Consider the following 18,636-nt stretch of genomic DNA (forward strand, 5'->3'; position numbering starts at 1 on the left):
AGAAAAGACCCTGAATCTAGGTCAACCTATCAATACCATGCTCACTAAATCACTTCCCTAATTGCCTCATCTACTGTTCTCTTGAACGCCCCCAGGGACGATGACTCCACCACTTCCCGGGGCAGCCTGTTCCAATCCTTTACCACTCTTCCAGAGAAGAAATTTTTCATAATATCCAACGTGTATCTCCCCTCATCTAACTTAAGGCCAGAATGCCATTAACTTTCTTGGCCACCTGAGCACATTGCTGGCTCACATTCAGCTGGCTGTTGGCTAGCAGACCCAGATCCTGGCACAGGAGGCAACACAACTGTGAACACTCATCCTGCTGGGGGACTGATGAGCTGTAGGCAATCCAGGAGGCTCCTGGAATGCACTGAGGATAACTTCTTCAGTCAGATAACAGATGTCCTCAACAGTGGCCACGTGATACTGGACCTGCTGCTGACCAATGCAAATGAACTGATTGGTGACATCAAAATTGGAGGCTGCCTGGGTTGTAGTGACCGTGCTATGGTGGAGCTCATGCTCCTGACTGCTATAAGACAGTCAAAGAGTAAAATTAGGGTGCTAAATTTTAGGAAAGCTAATTTCCAGCTCTGGGAAACTGTTCTCATGAGCCAAAGTGCAGAGCTAGCAGACCTTAAGAAAGTTTTCCTCTGGCCATAAGAGCTCTCCATCCCCAGGTGCAGAGAGTCAGGAAAGGAAGGCAAGACACCAGCAAGGCTGAACTGGGGCCCGACAGTCAAAATGAGAGCAAGAAAAAAATGCACACACAATGGAAACAGGGACAGGTACCACTGAAGAGTATAAGGAACCTGCTTGGCTGTGTAGGGATGGGGTCAGGAAAGCCAAGGTCCAGCTTGAACTAAACTTGGCAAGGGGTGATAGGAAAAAGAAAAGCTCCTTCAGATAATCAGAAAAGGAAAGTCCAAGAGGGTGTATCCCTCTAGTGAGTGACACAGGCAAGCTGGTAACAACAGACAAGAAGGTTGAGGTACTCAACAATTTTCTTTGCCTCAGTCTTCTCTGATAACTGCTTGTTGAATGGCCAGAAAGGACCTGGGGGTACCGGTGGATGGGAAGCTGGACATGAGTCAGCCCAGAAAGCCAACCATATCCCAGGCTGCATCAAAAGAAACATGGCCAGCAGCTCAGCGGAGGTGATCCTGCCTTTCTGTTCTGTGCTGATGAGACCTCACTTGGAGTACTGCACCCAGATATGGAATCTTCAGGGTAGAAGAGACATAAACCTGTTGGAGGGCCACAAAAATAATCCAAAGGATGGAACACCTCCCCTATGTGGACAGGCTGAAAGAGTTGGGGCTGATTAGCCTGGAGAAAAGAAGGCTCCACAGAGACCTGACCGCGGCCTTTCAGTACCTAAAGAGGAGCTGCAGGAAAGAAGGGGACAGACTCTTCAGCAGGGTCTGTGGTGATAGGACAAAGGGAAATGGTTTCAAGCTTAAAGAGGGTAGACTTAAGTTCACTATAAGGAAACAGTCTTTCACAGTGAGGGTGGTGGGGCACTGGTGGATGCCCTGTTCCTAGAAACTTTCAAGGCCAGGCTGGACAGGGCTCTGGGCAACCTGATTGAACTGTGGATGTCCTTGCTCATTGCAGGAGTTGGACTAGATGACCTACACAGGTCCCTTAAATCTCTAAGAATTCTGTGATTCTTGGTTTTATGATCCTTCTCTTCTGTGCAGCTTTCCAGACACTCTGCCTGTATGGGATTGTGTGAAGAAAGTGCAGGACACACCAGAACACCAACTTATGACTGGTCACCAGCTGAATTTAATTCCACTCACCACCACTCCCTTGGCCCAGTCATCCAGCCAGCTTTTACCAAGACTACATCTGTGCAAGCCATGAACTGCCACCTTCTCCAAAAAAAAAGAAAAAAAAAAAAAAAGAAAGGGGGGGGAGGGAGGAAGGGAAAAAAAAAAAAAGCTGGGGGACACAGTGACAAAGACTTTACTCAAGTCTATGTAGATTACACCTGCAGCCCTTCCCTCATCCACTAGGTGGGTCACCTGGTTACAGAAGGAGATCAGGCTGGCCAAGCAGGACCTGCCATTCATGAAACTATGCTAGCTAGGCCTGATCCCCTGGTTTGTCCCACATATGCCATGTGATTGTGCTCAAGCTTACAAGAGTAAACCAAAATTGTAAACTCCAAATGATTCAACCCAAGAAGGTATCGCTCCATCTTTAACAGTACAGATGTGCTAAGTCATGATTCAGAAGCTGACGTTATCTGATCAAACAGAAGAACAAGGGTTTCAGCAAGCCACCTAACTAGAACAGGATACATCTAATGTAAAACCAGAATTAAACCTTTCCTTAAGTTTGGTAGCTTATTTTGGAAAGTTAGAACAGAATCTGAAAATTACTGTAACTAATTATTCTTTAAATCATTTCCAAAATACTTTGATTTGACTTGTATGATTAAAATGCTGAATATTTCTGTGTTACCTGTGTCAGCTACAAAACAGTAACAGAAACCAGAGAAAAGACTGAACCAGACACTTCTGGCTTGGCTTGAATCTGACTGAATTATCTTTTTATATTCATGTCTAGCTTCCAAAATTACAAGATATCAAGTTGGTGCTAATTACAGTATTATAACAAAATGACAGCTGCCCATTTAAAGACCAACTTCTATTGAAAATTCAGCTTGAATGATAGAGTTGATAGTAAAACTAATGTAATCATATATTTCTCTCAGAAGAAGAATGTAAGCGTAAAAGCTTTCAGTGCTTGCTCCAAGACTTAATTAAAAAATTCATCCTGAAGAAAGTTGAGCATACAAATGTGTCCAGAAACACTTACTTTGCTATATCAGCCATCCCCTTAAAAAGTGAAATCAGTATACAAGCCATGAAGAGAATTAAAATATTTTCTTTTTTTTTACTTAAATTTCTTAAGTTTATATTAACAGACTTGCATGGAACAGTAAATAACTCATAGAAGTATGATGCATAACTAAAAATTGTCCACAGAAAATTAAAACAAACAAACAATAAATCACCTCTCTACTCTGCAAAACTGCAGTAAAATACTGGATACTAACATGCTTTTTCCTTTCATCTCACAGGTCACCAACTAATATTTCCTTGTTTCTTCTATTCTTTGAAATGAAAATACAATTAGGAAATATGTCAATACAGCCCATGCTTTAAATCAACTGAGTGAAGTTTATTAGTGTAGGGTCTGTTCTAGAAAAGAATCTGTACATTTTGTCTTCACTTTCACTGCCAATTTGTGTGTCCCTGATACTAAACACTAACTGGTCAAATAGCTAAGTATATTTCTCTTTATTCACCAATATTCCTTTTTGTTGAATCCTTCACAACGTGGCTCAGCCTTTTGATCTCTGTAGGACCTCTCATTCCATAACATGTAGTTGTGTTTGACTGCTGGTAGATGGATTTGGAAAACATCTGGGATAAGCAGAAGTATTTTTTCTTCAAAACCAATGCTCTGTGCTAATTATTGCTTACCTCATTGTCTGATTCCACAAGCACTTGATCATATTCACTAAGAGCTACTAGGAACATGATAGATGTGACATTTTCAAAGCAGTGTATCCATTTTCTTCTTTCTGATCGTTGGCCTCCTACATCCACCATTCTGCAAAATTAACAACCACATCAACTCCATGAATACCGTAAGAGATAAACACACAACCACATACATAACAAAAAGGAATTCAGTTGAAAACAGAGCTTGGTTTGTTCCTTAATGATCTTTCCATTGAGATTAAAGTTTAATAGAGTCCATTATAAGTAGATAAGTAACCATATTTCATTTTTAGTTTGATGTGATTTCTATATTTAAGTCATTGAGGGTCTCAAAATCTTCAGATTTCTGAGACACAAAAGTCTCATGATACTGAGCCATGATTCTGGAATGTATACTCTGTATACTTAGCAGAAACACATGTACACAGAATAGGTTTAGTGATCTGCCTCTTCCCTTCAAAAATTATAAGTGTCAAAATTTCCAGCATGTCAAAGATGTTCTTTTTAAGAGTACACATAGAATACAACATGTATTTACTGGAGCTGTTAATAGCCAACAGAAAAACTCAAATTTGCTGTCAGTGTACTCCCACTTCATTCCATGTCATAGTGTAACTAAAACCTTAAGATGTCTAACTTGCAATTGCAAATGCATATTTATCTTTAAGCAACAGTACTTGCACTCAGATAGGCTTACTTTCTCCTTAGGAGAGTGATTTCTTGCTAATCATCAGCTACACAGGAGGTAATTTTGCATCTCATAATTAACATTAACTAGATACGTGATTATATTTGTAGATTATTACTCATAATAAAACTTCGTTAATTTTTATTGAAAAAATTAATTGTAGATTTTCTACCAGTAGTGTCTTAAAAAAAATAGACTAACCAAATTGCCTTTCATTGTTTTGATATGTTTAATATCAGCTGCTTAATAGTTAACCATAAAAATAAAATGAACAAGCTTTACTTTTAAAAGTACATCAATGCACTTTTAATCAACATCCTACATATGGCACAACTAATGCAAAGGCAAAACAAAAACAAAAACAAAAACAACAACAACAAAAAAAACCAAAGCAAATGAGTGCTAAACTTTTTTTCTACCTGAAAATGACGCTTTGTAAGTCAAACGGATATTCAATGATTCCTGTTGTTGGAACTCGAACTCTAAGCACATCTTGCTGAGTTGGCAGATAGGTGGAATCTGCTATGCGGTCCAAGTCATTAAGATAGCTATAAACAGGGAGAAACAAAAGGAATGCAAGACAGTGACACCATAATTTGACCAAGGAAAAGAGTAAGGAAGATTTGGGAGTGGAAGTCAGCTGCTGGATGGGAAGGAGTGCAACAAAAAAGGAGCATTACTGGCATAAAAAAGGGGACAAAGTGTAATGTTGTGCTACATTTGTCCTTCCTGTACACTTTCACAGCTTCAAATAAATTTGACAAAATTATTCTGTCCTTTTAAAATCTGCTTGGCTTTCACATGCAAAATCACCAAAGATTCAGTTTTTATTACACATTTCTGGGCAATTTATAGATAAATAATATAAAATGTATAAGAAATATAAAATTGCACATTTTTAATTGGTGAGATAGCATATTTCTTGATTTTCAGACTTTAGAATCTACACAGATACACAGATAGTATTAACTTGATATAGTGTATCAGTTCAGTAAGTGTATATGTATGTTTACTTGACAAAAAATGATTGGAAGACAAATGGCACCGTTTGAAAATTAAGTTAAAAAAATAGTAATTACAGCAAAAAGGAAAAAAGTCCACTGACTGACAAATTAAAGAACTCTCCAGAGTTCTCTGGTTACTGGAAGGCAGCAGTAATCCCATGGTGGGACCTTTGGCATCTGAAATTTCTGCACTCACACTGAAGCCTCTCATCAAGTTAATAAGTCTAAATAACGTACATGGAACACTTCCCAGATAGTTTGCAAGTAATCCAAAACTGCAATAAAACTGCTTGTAAAGTGGTTCATTAATTACAATACTAAACTCTTCTGCTGTTGCTTAATGGTGGTTTTCAATCACAAAGCAGCAATGTACTGGAGGTACTGGGGATCTCCAAAGAGAGAAACTTCAAAAAAGAAATGTACCAATGTGTGATGGTGATGGCCTGTTTGGGTATAGGAGCTGGCCGTTTCATGAACTGAGTGCACCAGGCAGCATGGGTTCTCCCCAAAGCAGACGTCAGAGGAAAAGACTGCTGCAGCAAATGAAGTTCTTGCCATCCGGTTACTTAGAAGCACAAGAATGATCTAGACGTAGCCACTGATATAATAAATTAATCTAAGAATGCCCCGATTTGTTGCAGTGAAGGGCAGCAATGGACTCCTTGATGAAGTACCACAAAACTCTCAGTGTTCTTTTCCTCATGGTTACTACTGAAAGTTCTCTTTTTGTTTACTGAATGACAGAAACAAAGCAGCTTGAGTTCTACCTTACAGCAAAAATACTGACGAACTAATCTGTTAGGTCAGGGAAAGAGACAAAAACACTATCAAATTTCCTCACCATGATTTTATTCATTAAAGATTAATCTGGAAAAAAAAAAAATAATGGAATACTTGTATTTAGAAAGATGTACTGAACCACTCATCTCACATTATTTGTCATATTCATAAGCTGTAACTCCAAAAACATTTTCTCAGAATACTGATTAGTTTCTGCCAATTAAAAAGGTTTGAGGACCCGAGTATTCCATCTGCCCTTAGATGTTTAAAACAAAAAGCACACCATCTGCTTGCTGGGGGGAAAAAATACACAGGAAATCCATAACCACCACAACAGGGAACTGACGGAGGCCTTGAAACACTGTCTACCTTCTTTTAACCCTCCACATCCACAATATGGGTTTTGTTACTATTTTTTGAAGGCTCCTTGGAAGCAATGTGAGTCACCACATGCTACAGTTGTATTTCTGACAGCAGAATCTGTTAGCCGGCCCATTTATACAGTTAACTTGATGCACTACTTTGAAAGGCTCATTTGTGGTCTCCAGCCTGAGCCTGGTAACCATAACTCTGAACCACGACTGTAGCAGGGATATTGCTCAGGTATGTTGTAAGATACATCTGGCTGACTCTAGACTGTCAATAATAAGGGATAATATTAAATAAGCAAATCTCATTTGAGCTTCTTGAAGCTATTCAAAGGGCAGATGAGCTTTTTTCATTTCTTTTTCATCCTAGCACTGTTGTCATTAAGCTTCAGAAGCATTAATTTATCCTTTAAAAATACATTTTAAAAAGTCAAGAATTTTTTTTTTAAATTTCTATTAAGCTTTGTTCTTTTTTTCTCTTTCTGTAGGTTTTTTTTTTCCTGAGACATTTCTGCTGAAGAATTACTTCAGTTGGGATTCAGACATTAATGAAGCTCATGCAGTCTTGCTCTGAGGCAAAGGAATAGATTTATCCTTCTCTCTATTTTCTGTTACTTTAAGAGTTCTGCAGAATCAATACTCTTTCTGTTAACTCACTGCATGTGAATTTTCACATTCTTCTAACAACTCAGAGGAGAGTTAAATCATAGAATGATTAAACATGTTAAACACGGGTGAAAAACAGACTGAAAGCTTTGACTGCAGTAGGAACATAAAGTTCCTTTCAAGATACTCTAAAATCACTAAAACCTACTATGTTTCTCTTAAAATTCATGCTGTCTCTAAAACAAAGTAATACACTTATTATTTTGTAGTAATTATATAATGGTATTATTATATGTCCACAGAGCTACATAGACAAAAAAAATAACAAAACATCTTCTCTTTTCCAAGCACAAGAATGGACTTTTACATTGCACTAGGAAGCATGGGGTGATGGTTTGATTTTTCTTAATAACTTTTTTGCTGGATTGATTTCACTGTTTCAAAATTCTGAGACGAAATACAGGTATGTAAAGTTCACTCTTTACCAAAAAAAGACAACTGAAATACCATTGTTCTTTAAAAATATACTACCAACACACAGAATTTTCATGTATCATTATACAAATAGTGGGAACAGCTTTTCCTGTAAAATTGAAAATTCATCATTGCAATTATTTAGTTTATTATGGTTTAATTCCTTGCCACAATAAAGACTTATGTTTTTGAGTCGTGCTCATACCAAAAGGGGTGGAAATTTTAAGCTGTAATTTAAAGATATTCTTTGATTACCATGGGAATGGCATCACCGTATGCCCATGCTTTAAGCATCCTCAAGCTTATTAAACAATTAAAGAAAACACCAACCAGGAATTTTAAATCAGAACATCAAAACATGTTGGTGAATGCCAATTCTTTTCTCTTTACAGCTGTGCAGGCTCAGCTCCACTCTAGCTGCATCTCTGCCCCGAAGCTGCTGCCCTTACCCAGTTTCCAGATTTTTCACTTATACAATGTCTTTGTAACACATTTCTCTCAAAAATATTTCAACAGCGAGAAAATACTATTAAAACCATACAAATTAAGCTAGTTTCTTTTACAGGGATGTAGAAAGTCCGTAAACTCCAGCAGGAAGCCAGGGTGGAGTTACTTCCTCCAGTGGCTTATCTACAGCCAAGACAGAACTCATTAAGCCAGAGTTATGAGAAATATCTTGAGTGTCTGAATTCAGACAGGTGATGAATGAAGAAAAATAAGGATTTTATTCTATTTTTTCCACATCTGTTTATGTTACAAGCCTGATTCAACGTGGCTTTGAAGCGCTTACCTAATGTTGCCCAAAGCAAACTAATGACAAACACACACAAGCAAACAAATCCTGCGCACTTACAAAAAAAATAGCTACATAAAAAAAAAGTGCACAAGGTATTTTAGAAAAATGTAAGAAGCAATTTTTAAAAAGCCCTTGCAAGTTTTACTGTTTGCCGTATACACAAATACTGTGATCAGCCTTTCCAATACAAATGACTCTTCAGCATATGCTAGAAACAAATGCACATGCATTCTTGCATCATGAAACTTGTCACAAATAAGAATTTTCACCAAAACATTGTAGCCAAAATTTGCCAAAGGGAGACGTTTCCTTAGTTGATTAAATTCAAACTTTAAAATACTGATAATGAGATGGATATTGGAAATAGCTGGGCAAATTCACTGTGACCTAGTCCAAAAGCAAGTAACCGGTGTTATGGACTGAGAACTCACTTCTATGCTAAGGAGCAACTGCACAGAAGTCTGAACTACATGGTACTCTAAACTGATTTTTGCCACCTGCTAAGAAATGTCTTACTTTGATGAGACATTTTGTAGTTACAGGTCCTCTCATCCAAATAGTACTACTTCTGGCAAGCATTACTGAAACAAGCAAACAAACAAAACCTGCATAAAATTGCTTTAAAAATAAAAGATGCCAAATCACATAGATCTAACTACGTTTATAGTGAAGACCTAGATTTAAAAGTTAATTATACCTGTAATTAGTTTTATAAAAATGAATTTTAGTGTCTGCTGAGGTAATTTTCCAGGAAGTTGCTATAGCAACTGGCACAAGGTGCATTACCAAGGTAATCTGTGTGTAATGAGCAGCTGACAATAGCTCTCTCTTGACGTCAAGAAAAACTGCCACAGCCTTGTAGCACACTGGTGATCTGCACACTGACCTGAAACAAAGGAAACCTTTTGTTTCCTAGTCAGCACTGAGAGAGAAGTAATTATTTTTAATGCACTTTACACTGCCTATGACAAGGTCCAAATCCACAACCAGTTTCTGAGAAAGCCAGGGCATGAAGGTGCTAATGATAAGATTTGAAAGTGTTTCAAATGTACCATTTGTGTGTACTACAAAACAAACAGAAAGAACAGGATAACAGGAGTAGACTGACTCGCTCTGTATTTACTACATGCCCTTCTCATACAGAAAATGGGCAAAGAGGTGTGACTTCTAACTTTATTATATACACCAGAGAAGTTTTAACCAATAACCTTTTCCAAGAAGTTAAGTAAGGGTCTCTTTCACCATAACCCAGTTCAACATCTACCACTTTGGAGAGTTGCACCACCAAATGAAAACCAGCCATGAAAATCTACTTAATTTATTTTCAACGTCCTTGAAAATGAATGTTTCATGACTGAAACATCCTCAACATGAAGAAACACAGGGCAAACACTTCAAACAAGCACCTTACTCCAGTCATTCTCCAGCCTGAGATTTTTTTGCAGGTACAACATGATAGTGAAGCATTTTCTCAAGAATAAATCCATAAGGTGAATTCTTCTATCTCTAAGCTAAATTTAGTGCGTAGCCTAATTAATCAAGGGAAAGTATTAAGGGACTGGAGAAAAAAGGCAGGAAGAGCTACAGCCTTTGTCTATCCATAACTGCCAGTTTTATTTCCAAGGCTAAGCATAAGATTGCTCTATTCATCAGTACTGCCCGATAACTCTTGTCAAACTCAACAGGCAGAACTGGTGGGACCAAGATGCTCAGGAGTACACTAATAAACACTCTGCTTAGAAGGAATTTGTCTGCAAGATCTAAATGAACAAGGGAGAAATTCCTCGAGAAAACAGTGCTTCTGGAACATACTGCTGAGAAGGGATGTGACTACAAGCACCCTCCAAAAAAATCTCTAAAGAAAACCAAACATGCTGAGATAGAAGTAACTATTAACAGTGGTAAAAGGGTTAAACTACAGCTAGTAAAGATGACTTGTTACAACTTGGTCAGCAAACTATGAGACTTTTTCCTTGATCTATATAAGAAAACGAGAGTACTAGGCAAGAGGAAAGGGGCAAACCCATGGAACAAACAAAATGGATATTGCTTTACAGAAATTATGTTAGGAGATTTCATTATAACTCAGCTAAAATGGCAAGGCTTACCAAGAAGACTTAATATGCAAACATTTTCAGTGGTTTTAACCATAAGCAAGATAGATGTCACACGGCTGACGTTTTCCAGGTATGACAGTTAACAGTAAACATTTACAACTCTTAAACTCTACAGCTCCTGGCTTAAAAGAAAAAAATTATATTCCAGGAGGAAAAGAAATTGACTTAAGTCACGTGACTGCAGGTATATGCAGAGCTACATGACTACACAATCACAAAGAAATGAAAATAAAACTATGTTGCCCAAGGCAATAGCAAACGCAGAAACAAAAACTTCAGGGATTCTCTATATGAATGAATGATAAAGTGGAGCATTAGATATCTGGCACAAATAACCAAATGGGGGTATTAAATACTGGCACAGATAACACATTGAGGAATTTGGGGGAAGGGGAGTTATATTATTTTCTCTGGAATATTATAAAACAAAGCTAGGACAGAGTTGCTAAACAGTTATTCTCTGATATCCTTTTATAGCAAACTAGAAAAGCCTGCTTCCTTAACCTTGGTTAAGATATTGTCACCCAATACAGCACACAGAGAAAGATCTCAGCTCATAGAACTATTGCTTAAGATTACCTTCACTATGGGGTTGGTTTACACACTGTGAACACTACCTCTGAAGCCATAAGGGGAAGTGGTTTAGTGGTAAATAAGTGAGTAAGTCACAAAGCAATGTATACGGGAAGTTAATAATCTATTTATCTGATGTGCTCTTGACTTTACCACAGGTAAGTCTAGAAATTACTTTTAAAACCTACAGGAACATCCAACTTCTGGAGTATTCAATTGTAAAAACAAACAAACAAACAAAAAAAAACCCAATATATTTGCTGAGCTATCGAGAGTTTCAAATCAACTGCCAAGGCTCAGAAAACTTTCTCTTAGATCTTATCCTTCTCTCTTCTAGTAAATGCACACAATGCATTCTTCCATGGTACTAGCAGTGGGTATAAAACCAATAAAATTGACAAAACAGGTCAAAGGATAACAGAAAGTACAGAAAAATACACGATATATTAGAACCAGAAACATTACTCAGAAACAATAACAGAAGTACAGAACATAGTGGAAGAGATTGAGAAAGATAACATACAGCAATTCAGGGGAAAATATACAAACAGTATAGAGAACAGATTGAAAATACAATTACTGCGAAAACAGAGAAAACTTATGAGGAGAGAATCATGCAAGGGATGAATGAATAATATAAGACATATCAATACATATGCTCAGATCATATACAAGAGGACAGCAAAGCATTGCTTCCTCTTCAAATAACGTAAGACGAAACTACTGTCTCGCCAAGTCAGCGAGCACTGGGTACTTACTTCTGCCTTACTGTCTTGTGAATCCCAATTGTAAATTTTAAGCATCTTGTTTTGCTGCTTTGTGATACAGTGACTTAAAGTTAGAAGATTCTATTTGGGTATTCTATTGCTAAACACATTTGCTGTATTTCTGAAACAATGTATTTTTTGTTTCTGTTAATTTATTTTACTGGACTTCACTATTTGAAGAAATTCTACTTGCAAGCATAAACTTGCAAGTTATTAGAGGATCTTATAAAGACTCATATATAATAATTCATAATTCTAATGTTTTACTGCTTCTTCAGAAACAGATTTTGCAGAACTCTGATGTATGAACTATATTATAGCTAAAACCAGCAAACTTGCAAACCTCACATGAAATTGCTATATCTGTTGAACTTTAAGAATAACCCATTGATTTGTATGTTTACTTTTGGCAAATCATTGGTACAACCAATTTGCTTCTATAGGTACTTAATCTACTTTCAGTAGTACTAAGAAGATCCATTTGTCCCCCAAAAACAAGAGTTTAACATTTGATACCAATTCTTGTCACACAGACATTTTTATTGTAGTTGATCTACAACAGGTAGATTTTAAAATGTTCTTAACTCTAATTTTTTTCCTATGCTTTACAAATTTAGGTATTTTTTCAGTTATACGTTTGCTTTTCTGACAGATATGTTCTTTTACATTTTGGCCTTGTTTCCACAAAAGAAAAGCAGCTCAATAAAACATACTACCTACCTCACCACCAGGACTGCAAAAGCAGTCTGTGAGAAAAAAAAAAATGAAAACCTGGGAACAGAGAAATCCTAAGGCTCTGTTTTTTATGGAACACGTGGAAATCAATAGCACTTCCTGCATTGAAGTACATGAAAGTACTTTTGCCCAGCTTGCACTTTTAAAGGTATGTCATAAGAACACAGGAAAAAAAGGGCATTCTACTTAGAATCTCTCAGTTAGAATTTTACTTTAGAGTTTGAATGGTACCTGAATTTCATTGTGGGAAATACATACACATTTAGTAATAAAGTAGAAGCAATCCACAACTTAAAAGCAGCTCTTAAATTACATTTGTTAAGTGTACCTTTGTGCTGTTTATGTGTACAAGTAGCTAAAAAGTGAAAATTACTTTGCAAGAGACAAAGTGAGATATAGCTGTTTGTAGCCATCGTATACTTACTATTTAGTTGAATCTGATAACTGATACTCCCGTCGTCGGTCATAACATTCCTGAATTCCTGGGTCATTCCATAAGCTTCTTATTGCATCTACATACGGGTTCTCAAAAGTTGACACCTTCTCAACATCGACTTCCCGCACTAACTGAGCATGAGCCTAATTGAAACAAACAAAGCAATAAAATTCAGATCATTTTAATTTTCAGAATGGCCATCTCACTAATGCGTATACAGAATTTGAAAAGTAAAGTACTATGAGGAAGGTTGTGAAGATGGAGAAAGGTGACCACAAGTATAAGGAGTTCTAAAAAGAAAGAACAGAGGAACCCTTATCTATTTTGTTAGTTTATTTGGAAAGTTTGTAGATCTCAACAGCACATTTTGTTCTTTTAATGTTACCAGACTGTCAAATAGAGTACCTACCACCCACTCTACTAGCTGAACAACTCATTAGCAGCTGAATATAGGATAATTGGATAACATGAAGGAAAAAAAGGTGAAAATGCAAAATATTCAAAGAGGAATATTTTACCAAAATCTGTATTCATGTGAATGAACGTAGTGATGGTGCAGGAAGGACCATAAATAAGAGTACTGAGTAAATTACACACGAGTAATGATAAAGTACGCTTGAACCAAGACAAAGAGCAGTAGGTATAAGACTAGGATAGAAGATGAATTAACAAACGTGTGCCTTTATTTCAGGCTACGTTTACCTCAGACTCCTATTATTTAGATGAAATGTATGAGGTATCTGAAACAAAAATCTTACTTAATTAAGCTAATTTTAAATAAAATTTTCAATGTTGATTTTTCAGGTACAGATTTAGGGCATATAAAATACCAGTTGATATAAACCTGATAACCAGTTAGCCAACTTGACTGATTCAGATTTTGAAAGAGCCCAAGAGACCAGAGAGGAAAGAAGGGATTTGTCTTTCATGGAAATTCACTGTAAAAAGTTCTTCATGTTACCACAAGCATAACAAAACTTACTATTGAGTAAAGCAAAGCCAGATTCCTGGAAAAGTTCTCAAGTTTCAATTTCTATTCTAAACTATGGTTGTACTGTATTACAGAGATCCTTAAAAAGCAGCCTCTAAAATTGGGATTTGCCAGTAGGAAATAACCTCTAATAGAAACATGACACTCCTAAATACTGTTACAATTTACTTAAGCACTGTGGAGACAAAGAACAATTTCTAAATTGTGAAGGAAGAATTATGTGCACAATTTTTGTGGAATTTGATTTATTTATTTATTTAACTGCCTTGTATCTTATCAAGCTCAGTTGCTTACTGTGTACCCTTTGGCCTTTGTATGCTTCCAGAAGAATGATGCCTCAAATATTTACTTGCTGACTGACAAACTGTTAGAACAGTATATTCTGATATTCTTTTTTTTAATATACTTGAGCTCTGAAATTATAGCCAAGCACTATCAAAATACTAACAGAGATGAAAGACTGACTATTCAACTATTGCTCTTTAGCTTTCACTGGAAATTTCTCATAACTGATGTGTTTCTCTAAAAGGTACTCAAGTACTCAACACCAGTAGTAGAGAAAATCATAAATAATTACTTAATTCAGTTATCAACCCAGACTAACACTGCAGTTGTCCAAGACATTGCATTGTTTCATTTATCAGATCTGTGCGTTCTGCCATTCAACTAATACAACTTTGGACCACAGTTAGATCTCAAGAAATAAACTACACTACATGCATACACTACAGTAAGTAATATCCATCATAAAATTAATTCAGCCTTTTAAAATGATAAACACTTCCCCAGTGAACACTGCTTCTGTTTCCTTTCGGTTTGCTTGAGTACACTCATGAGAGCTTGTACTCTACTGCTCTACAACTCTACAGAACAGTGCTGTTTCTTTTAAAAAAGTAGAATCACAGAATATCCTGAGTTGGAAAGGACCCAGAGATCACTGAGTCCAGCTCCTGGCTCCAAGAAGTACCACCTAAAAATCAGACCATATGTCTGAGAGCATTGTCCAGACAGGTAATGCCCCTTCATTTAGATTTCAAGTCTTTATGAAGCCTCAGCTGCGTCTTCCTGTTCCCAGAAGTGCTACGTTTTCCTGTAGACAATGATTTTCACTTCGAGAATCTTTGTCATTCAGTATTTTTTGCTAGCTTCTACATAGATCACTCTTAGAGTAAACAAAAGCCTGCATACCACGCTCATTAAAAAAGTGCACCAGCAGAGGTGATGCACTATTTCACACCTGCTATGATAGCATTGTTTCTAGGAATGTGCTGCCCCCAGAGTTCATCCTTCATTGGCCCTAACAGATGCAAGTCAGAATGTACCAAAGATGGACTATACAGTGTGGTAGGGTAGTCCAGTCAAGACTGGCAATGTGCTCCATGGTCTTCAAACTGGAATGGGGCCTGGCATTATCATGTTACAAGGGAAAGGCTGTCTTCTTCTCTGGCCTAACTCTGGAAGCTCAAGCCTTCAATGTAGTCAGATGCGGCAGTCAGAGCTGACAGTTTGCCTGGGCTCCAGGAAATCCAGAGGCATCAAGGATCACCTCTTTCCTACCCCACAGTGCACATCTCTCTACAAGCTGAGGGCTGTGTCTTGAACTTATTCTTTGATAGAGAATTCTTATGTTGTCACTCCATGGATTATCATTTTGACTCCAGCTCACAGTGGTAATATCTCATCAGCAGTAATGATGCAATCCAAGCAACACCTTCAGCCTTGTCTTGCTTCAGCAGGTCCTGACAAACTTGTGTATGTTCTTTCAGCTCCTGTGTGAGCATTTGTTGGACTCACCTTGTGCAAACTTTGAGAAATTCCAGTGTTGCCACCATCATTTTCAACTGCTGCCATTACAGCTCCATACACAATTCCCTGCTTGCAATCCACTGACTTGTGAAGATCAGCTGATTGAGATGCTTTTCATTTTGTGGTGTGACAGATGTGCATAGCTGTCTGTGGATGAACAGGGAACTTATCCTGAAGCTCCAGGAGATTAAGAATATATCTCTTGTGAATGAAGGGATGGGCAACTTGGGGATAGTACAAAGAAGTTGTTAGGATGGACAGGGAGAAAATCAGAAAGGCAAGAGCCCAGCTTGGACTCAGCTTGGCTGCTGAGGGTAGCAGCTGAAGGGTAAAAGAGAACAAAATCTTTTTCACAAATATAGAACAGTGAGAGGAGGGCTAAGGAGAATCTTCAGCCTGTATTATGTATTGGGGAATGCAACCACTGAGGATAAGGAGAAGGCTGAGGTTCTCGATGCCTTTATGTCCACCTTCAAAAGTCAGACCAGTTATCCTCCTGACCAGGAAGTCTCAGATGGAGAGAAGAATAAACCCCTCAGGATTCAGCTGGAAACAATTAAGAGACCCGCTACTCCACCTGGACTGCCACAAGTCCATGGAGCCAGATGGGATCCACCTGAGGCTGCTGAGGGAGCTGGCAGAGGTGACTGCCAAGCTGCTTTCCATTATCTATCAGCATTCTTGGCCAACCAGACAGGTCACAGAGGACTGGAGGCTTGCTAACCTGACTCCCACCTACAGGAAGGGTCATAAGGAGGATCTGGAGAATTCCAGGCCCGTCAGCCTGACCTTGGTATTGAGAAGTTATGGAGAAAATCATCATGAGGAAGATCACATGGCATGTACAGGACAATAGGATTAGGCCCAAACAGCATGGGTTCATGCAAGGCAGCTACTGCTTGACCAACCTCATCTCCTTCTATGACCAGATGATCCACTTGGTGGATAAGGGAAAGGCTGTGCGTGTAGTCTACCTAGACTTCAGCAAAGCTTTTGACCTTGTCTCCCATGGCATTCTCAACAGTGACTACAACCAGTGTTTTAGTAAGCTTGGAAAAAGGTTCAGTTTTTTATATTCCTTTTAATATAATCCCTGTAATTTTTTCAGAGTAGCACTCCAACCTATGTGTAATTTATGTAACATAGGATCAGCAGAAATGCAGTCTGGGATCCTATGTCCACAAGAGAAAGCAGTATACTTGAGATGCAGCAAGAAAGGTTGTTTCCTGATAGTTTCTGAGGACTAGTTGATGTTAAGATGCTCATTTAAAGAATTGTCTCACATAGGAAAGACTATCTTAATACAAGTTTTCTGTTTCGTAGAAGGATTTCATAAACCCACCAGAAAAAGCTGCCTATGGCTGTAAGTGTTTGGCAGTCAGTAACTACGGAACAAATCATAGAGAAGTTAGGTTTGGATGCTAAAGTTTACATTGATTGCATAATTGAGTGCAGTGGCATGTGACCCGATCCAAGAAGTCCAGGAGCTGAATCAAAGTTGTTCAAAGCTACCACTACGATCACCTGTTTGCCAAACAGAACTATTGATAATGCAGCTCAAAAGCAGAAATGATTACTTATACCAGTTCAACAGGAGTCATGAGTTATGACTCATGAATCGATGAGTTGTCATCTACAAGTGTGGCTCATACAAATACCCCCTCTTCCCTTACAGGATTGTATAGCAAGCCATGCTGCTTTGGAGGTTATCTTGTAAACCTTCAGATATTTCAGAGAGGTACAACTTTAATTTAATAAGAATAATACTACTACTCTATTTCACTCTCATGAAAACTAAATGGCTGTGGGACATGTTCCTTACCATGCCAGAAAACAGGAATTTAACTGACGATCGTTCGCCGGTAGGAAAGTGTACTTACATAATGTTAACAAAAACAATTTGGAAGAGAACACTGCTTCCTCTGAGCAACTCTGGAGCACAGAACTAGGCTAAACAGGGAAGAGGTTTCATGATGTGCTATATATACTAAAGAACTGTATATAAATTAATACAGTGTGCTATGAAGTGCTCTGAAAGGCTTAGTACATTCTTAATCATCCTTCAATTACTGAAAAAGATTAATAGGGTATCAAACTACCTAAGTAATTTGTATATTCTCATGTTTCATGTTCTGATCTTAGAAAATTAAAAATAGCATTAGCTTATTGAAAAAGAATTTTCAGGACACTAAACAGAATCTGAAAAAATTGGTTTGGATCTGGAAAATTTTTCTGTTACTGGTCATTTTCTGTAAAAAGCTTAAGATAATGTATTCCAACTCATGAGCACTACAAAAAGCAGAATTTAAATAAAATATCTTATGACTTGAGTTGCAAGATAAATCCATTCAAAATGCAAATCATTACTGTAAATCGTTAAACTCTATCTGTAATAGTTTTAAATATTAAAACACTGCAATAATGAAAGAAAGTCATATGCACACACAAGGATTATTTATTTGTTTTTACTGAGGCTTAGAGAAGCCTTAGGAAGAAGTACAATAAATTAGACCTTAATTTGTACACTGCCATCAGAGTCCTGATTTTTCTTGATTTTTTAATTTACTTTAGAAGCTGCATCAGAGTTGGAAGACAAACATGCTACTGCTATAGGGGTTCAAACAGAAAATTTGAGTGAGATTTTATCTAGACTTCTATCACAATTTCTACATACACAATAGCAAAGCCTTTGGAAACTTTATTTTAAAAGTCATATTATCATTACAAACTTTGAAAAAAATGTTTCACAGAGCCTTAGGTCCTTCCAGAAGATTCTCTTGGAAGTGTCTGAGAGAGATACTATCCTACTAGTCTCTACTAAAACTTCTGATCCCCTTTCTATAAACAAAAGCCTTTATAAGCAGCAAAACCATTTTTTCTGATGTCATTATGCTGAAGAGTAAAACATTGTTACTCCCTGGAACCTAGTTTATCCTCTGTGAATAACTATCAGAAATATAGATAAGTT

At 37.4% G+C, this 18,636-nt stretch overlaps 1 protein-coding gene across 3 annotated transcripts in view; it reads right to left on the bottom strand.

Moving 5' to 3' along the window:
• Window positions 1-18,636, bottom strand: part of GNAQ (G protein subunit alpha q) — a 118,502-nt gene that overhangs the window by 14,853 nt on the left and 85,013 nt on the right. For all 3 annotated transcript variants that reach the window (NM_001031427.2, XM_040655550.2, XM_046905376.1), the window contains 3 exons: window positions 12,860-13,014; window positions 4,635-4,763; window positions 3,507-3,636 (listed from right to left, as the gene is read on the bottom strand). In NM_001031427.2, the coding sequence (NP_001026598.1) occupies window positions 3,507-3,636; window positions 4,635-4,763; window positions 12,860-13,014 (414 nt within the window). The remainder of the gene's footprint in view (window positions 1-3,506; window positions 3,637-4,634; window positions 4,764-12,859; window positions 13,015-18,636) is intronic.

This window comes from Gallus gallus, chromosome Z (genome assembly GCF_016699485.2).
Source record: "Gallus gallus isolate bGalGal1 chromosome Z, bGalGal1.mat.broiler.GRCg7b, whole genome shotgun sequence".
Classification (NCBI taxonomy): domain Eukaryota; kingdom Metazoa; phylum Chordata; class Aves; order Galliformes; family Phasianidae; genus Gallus; species Gallus gallus.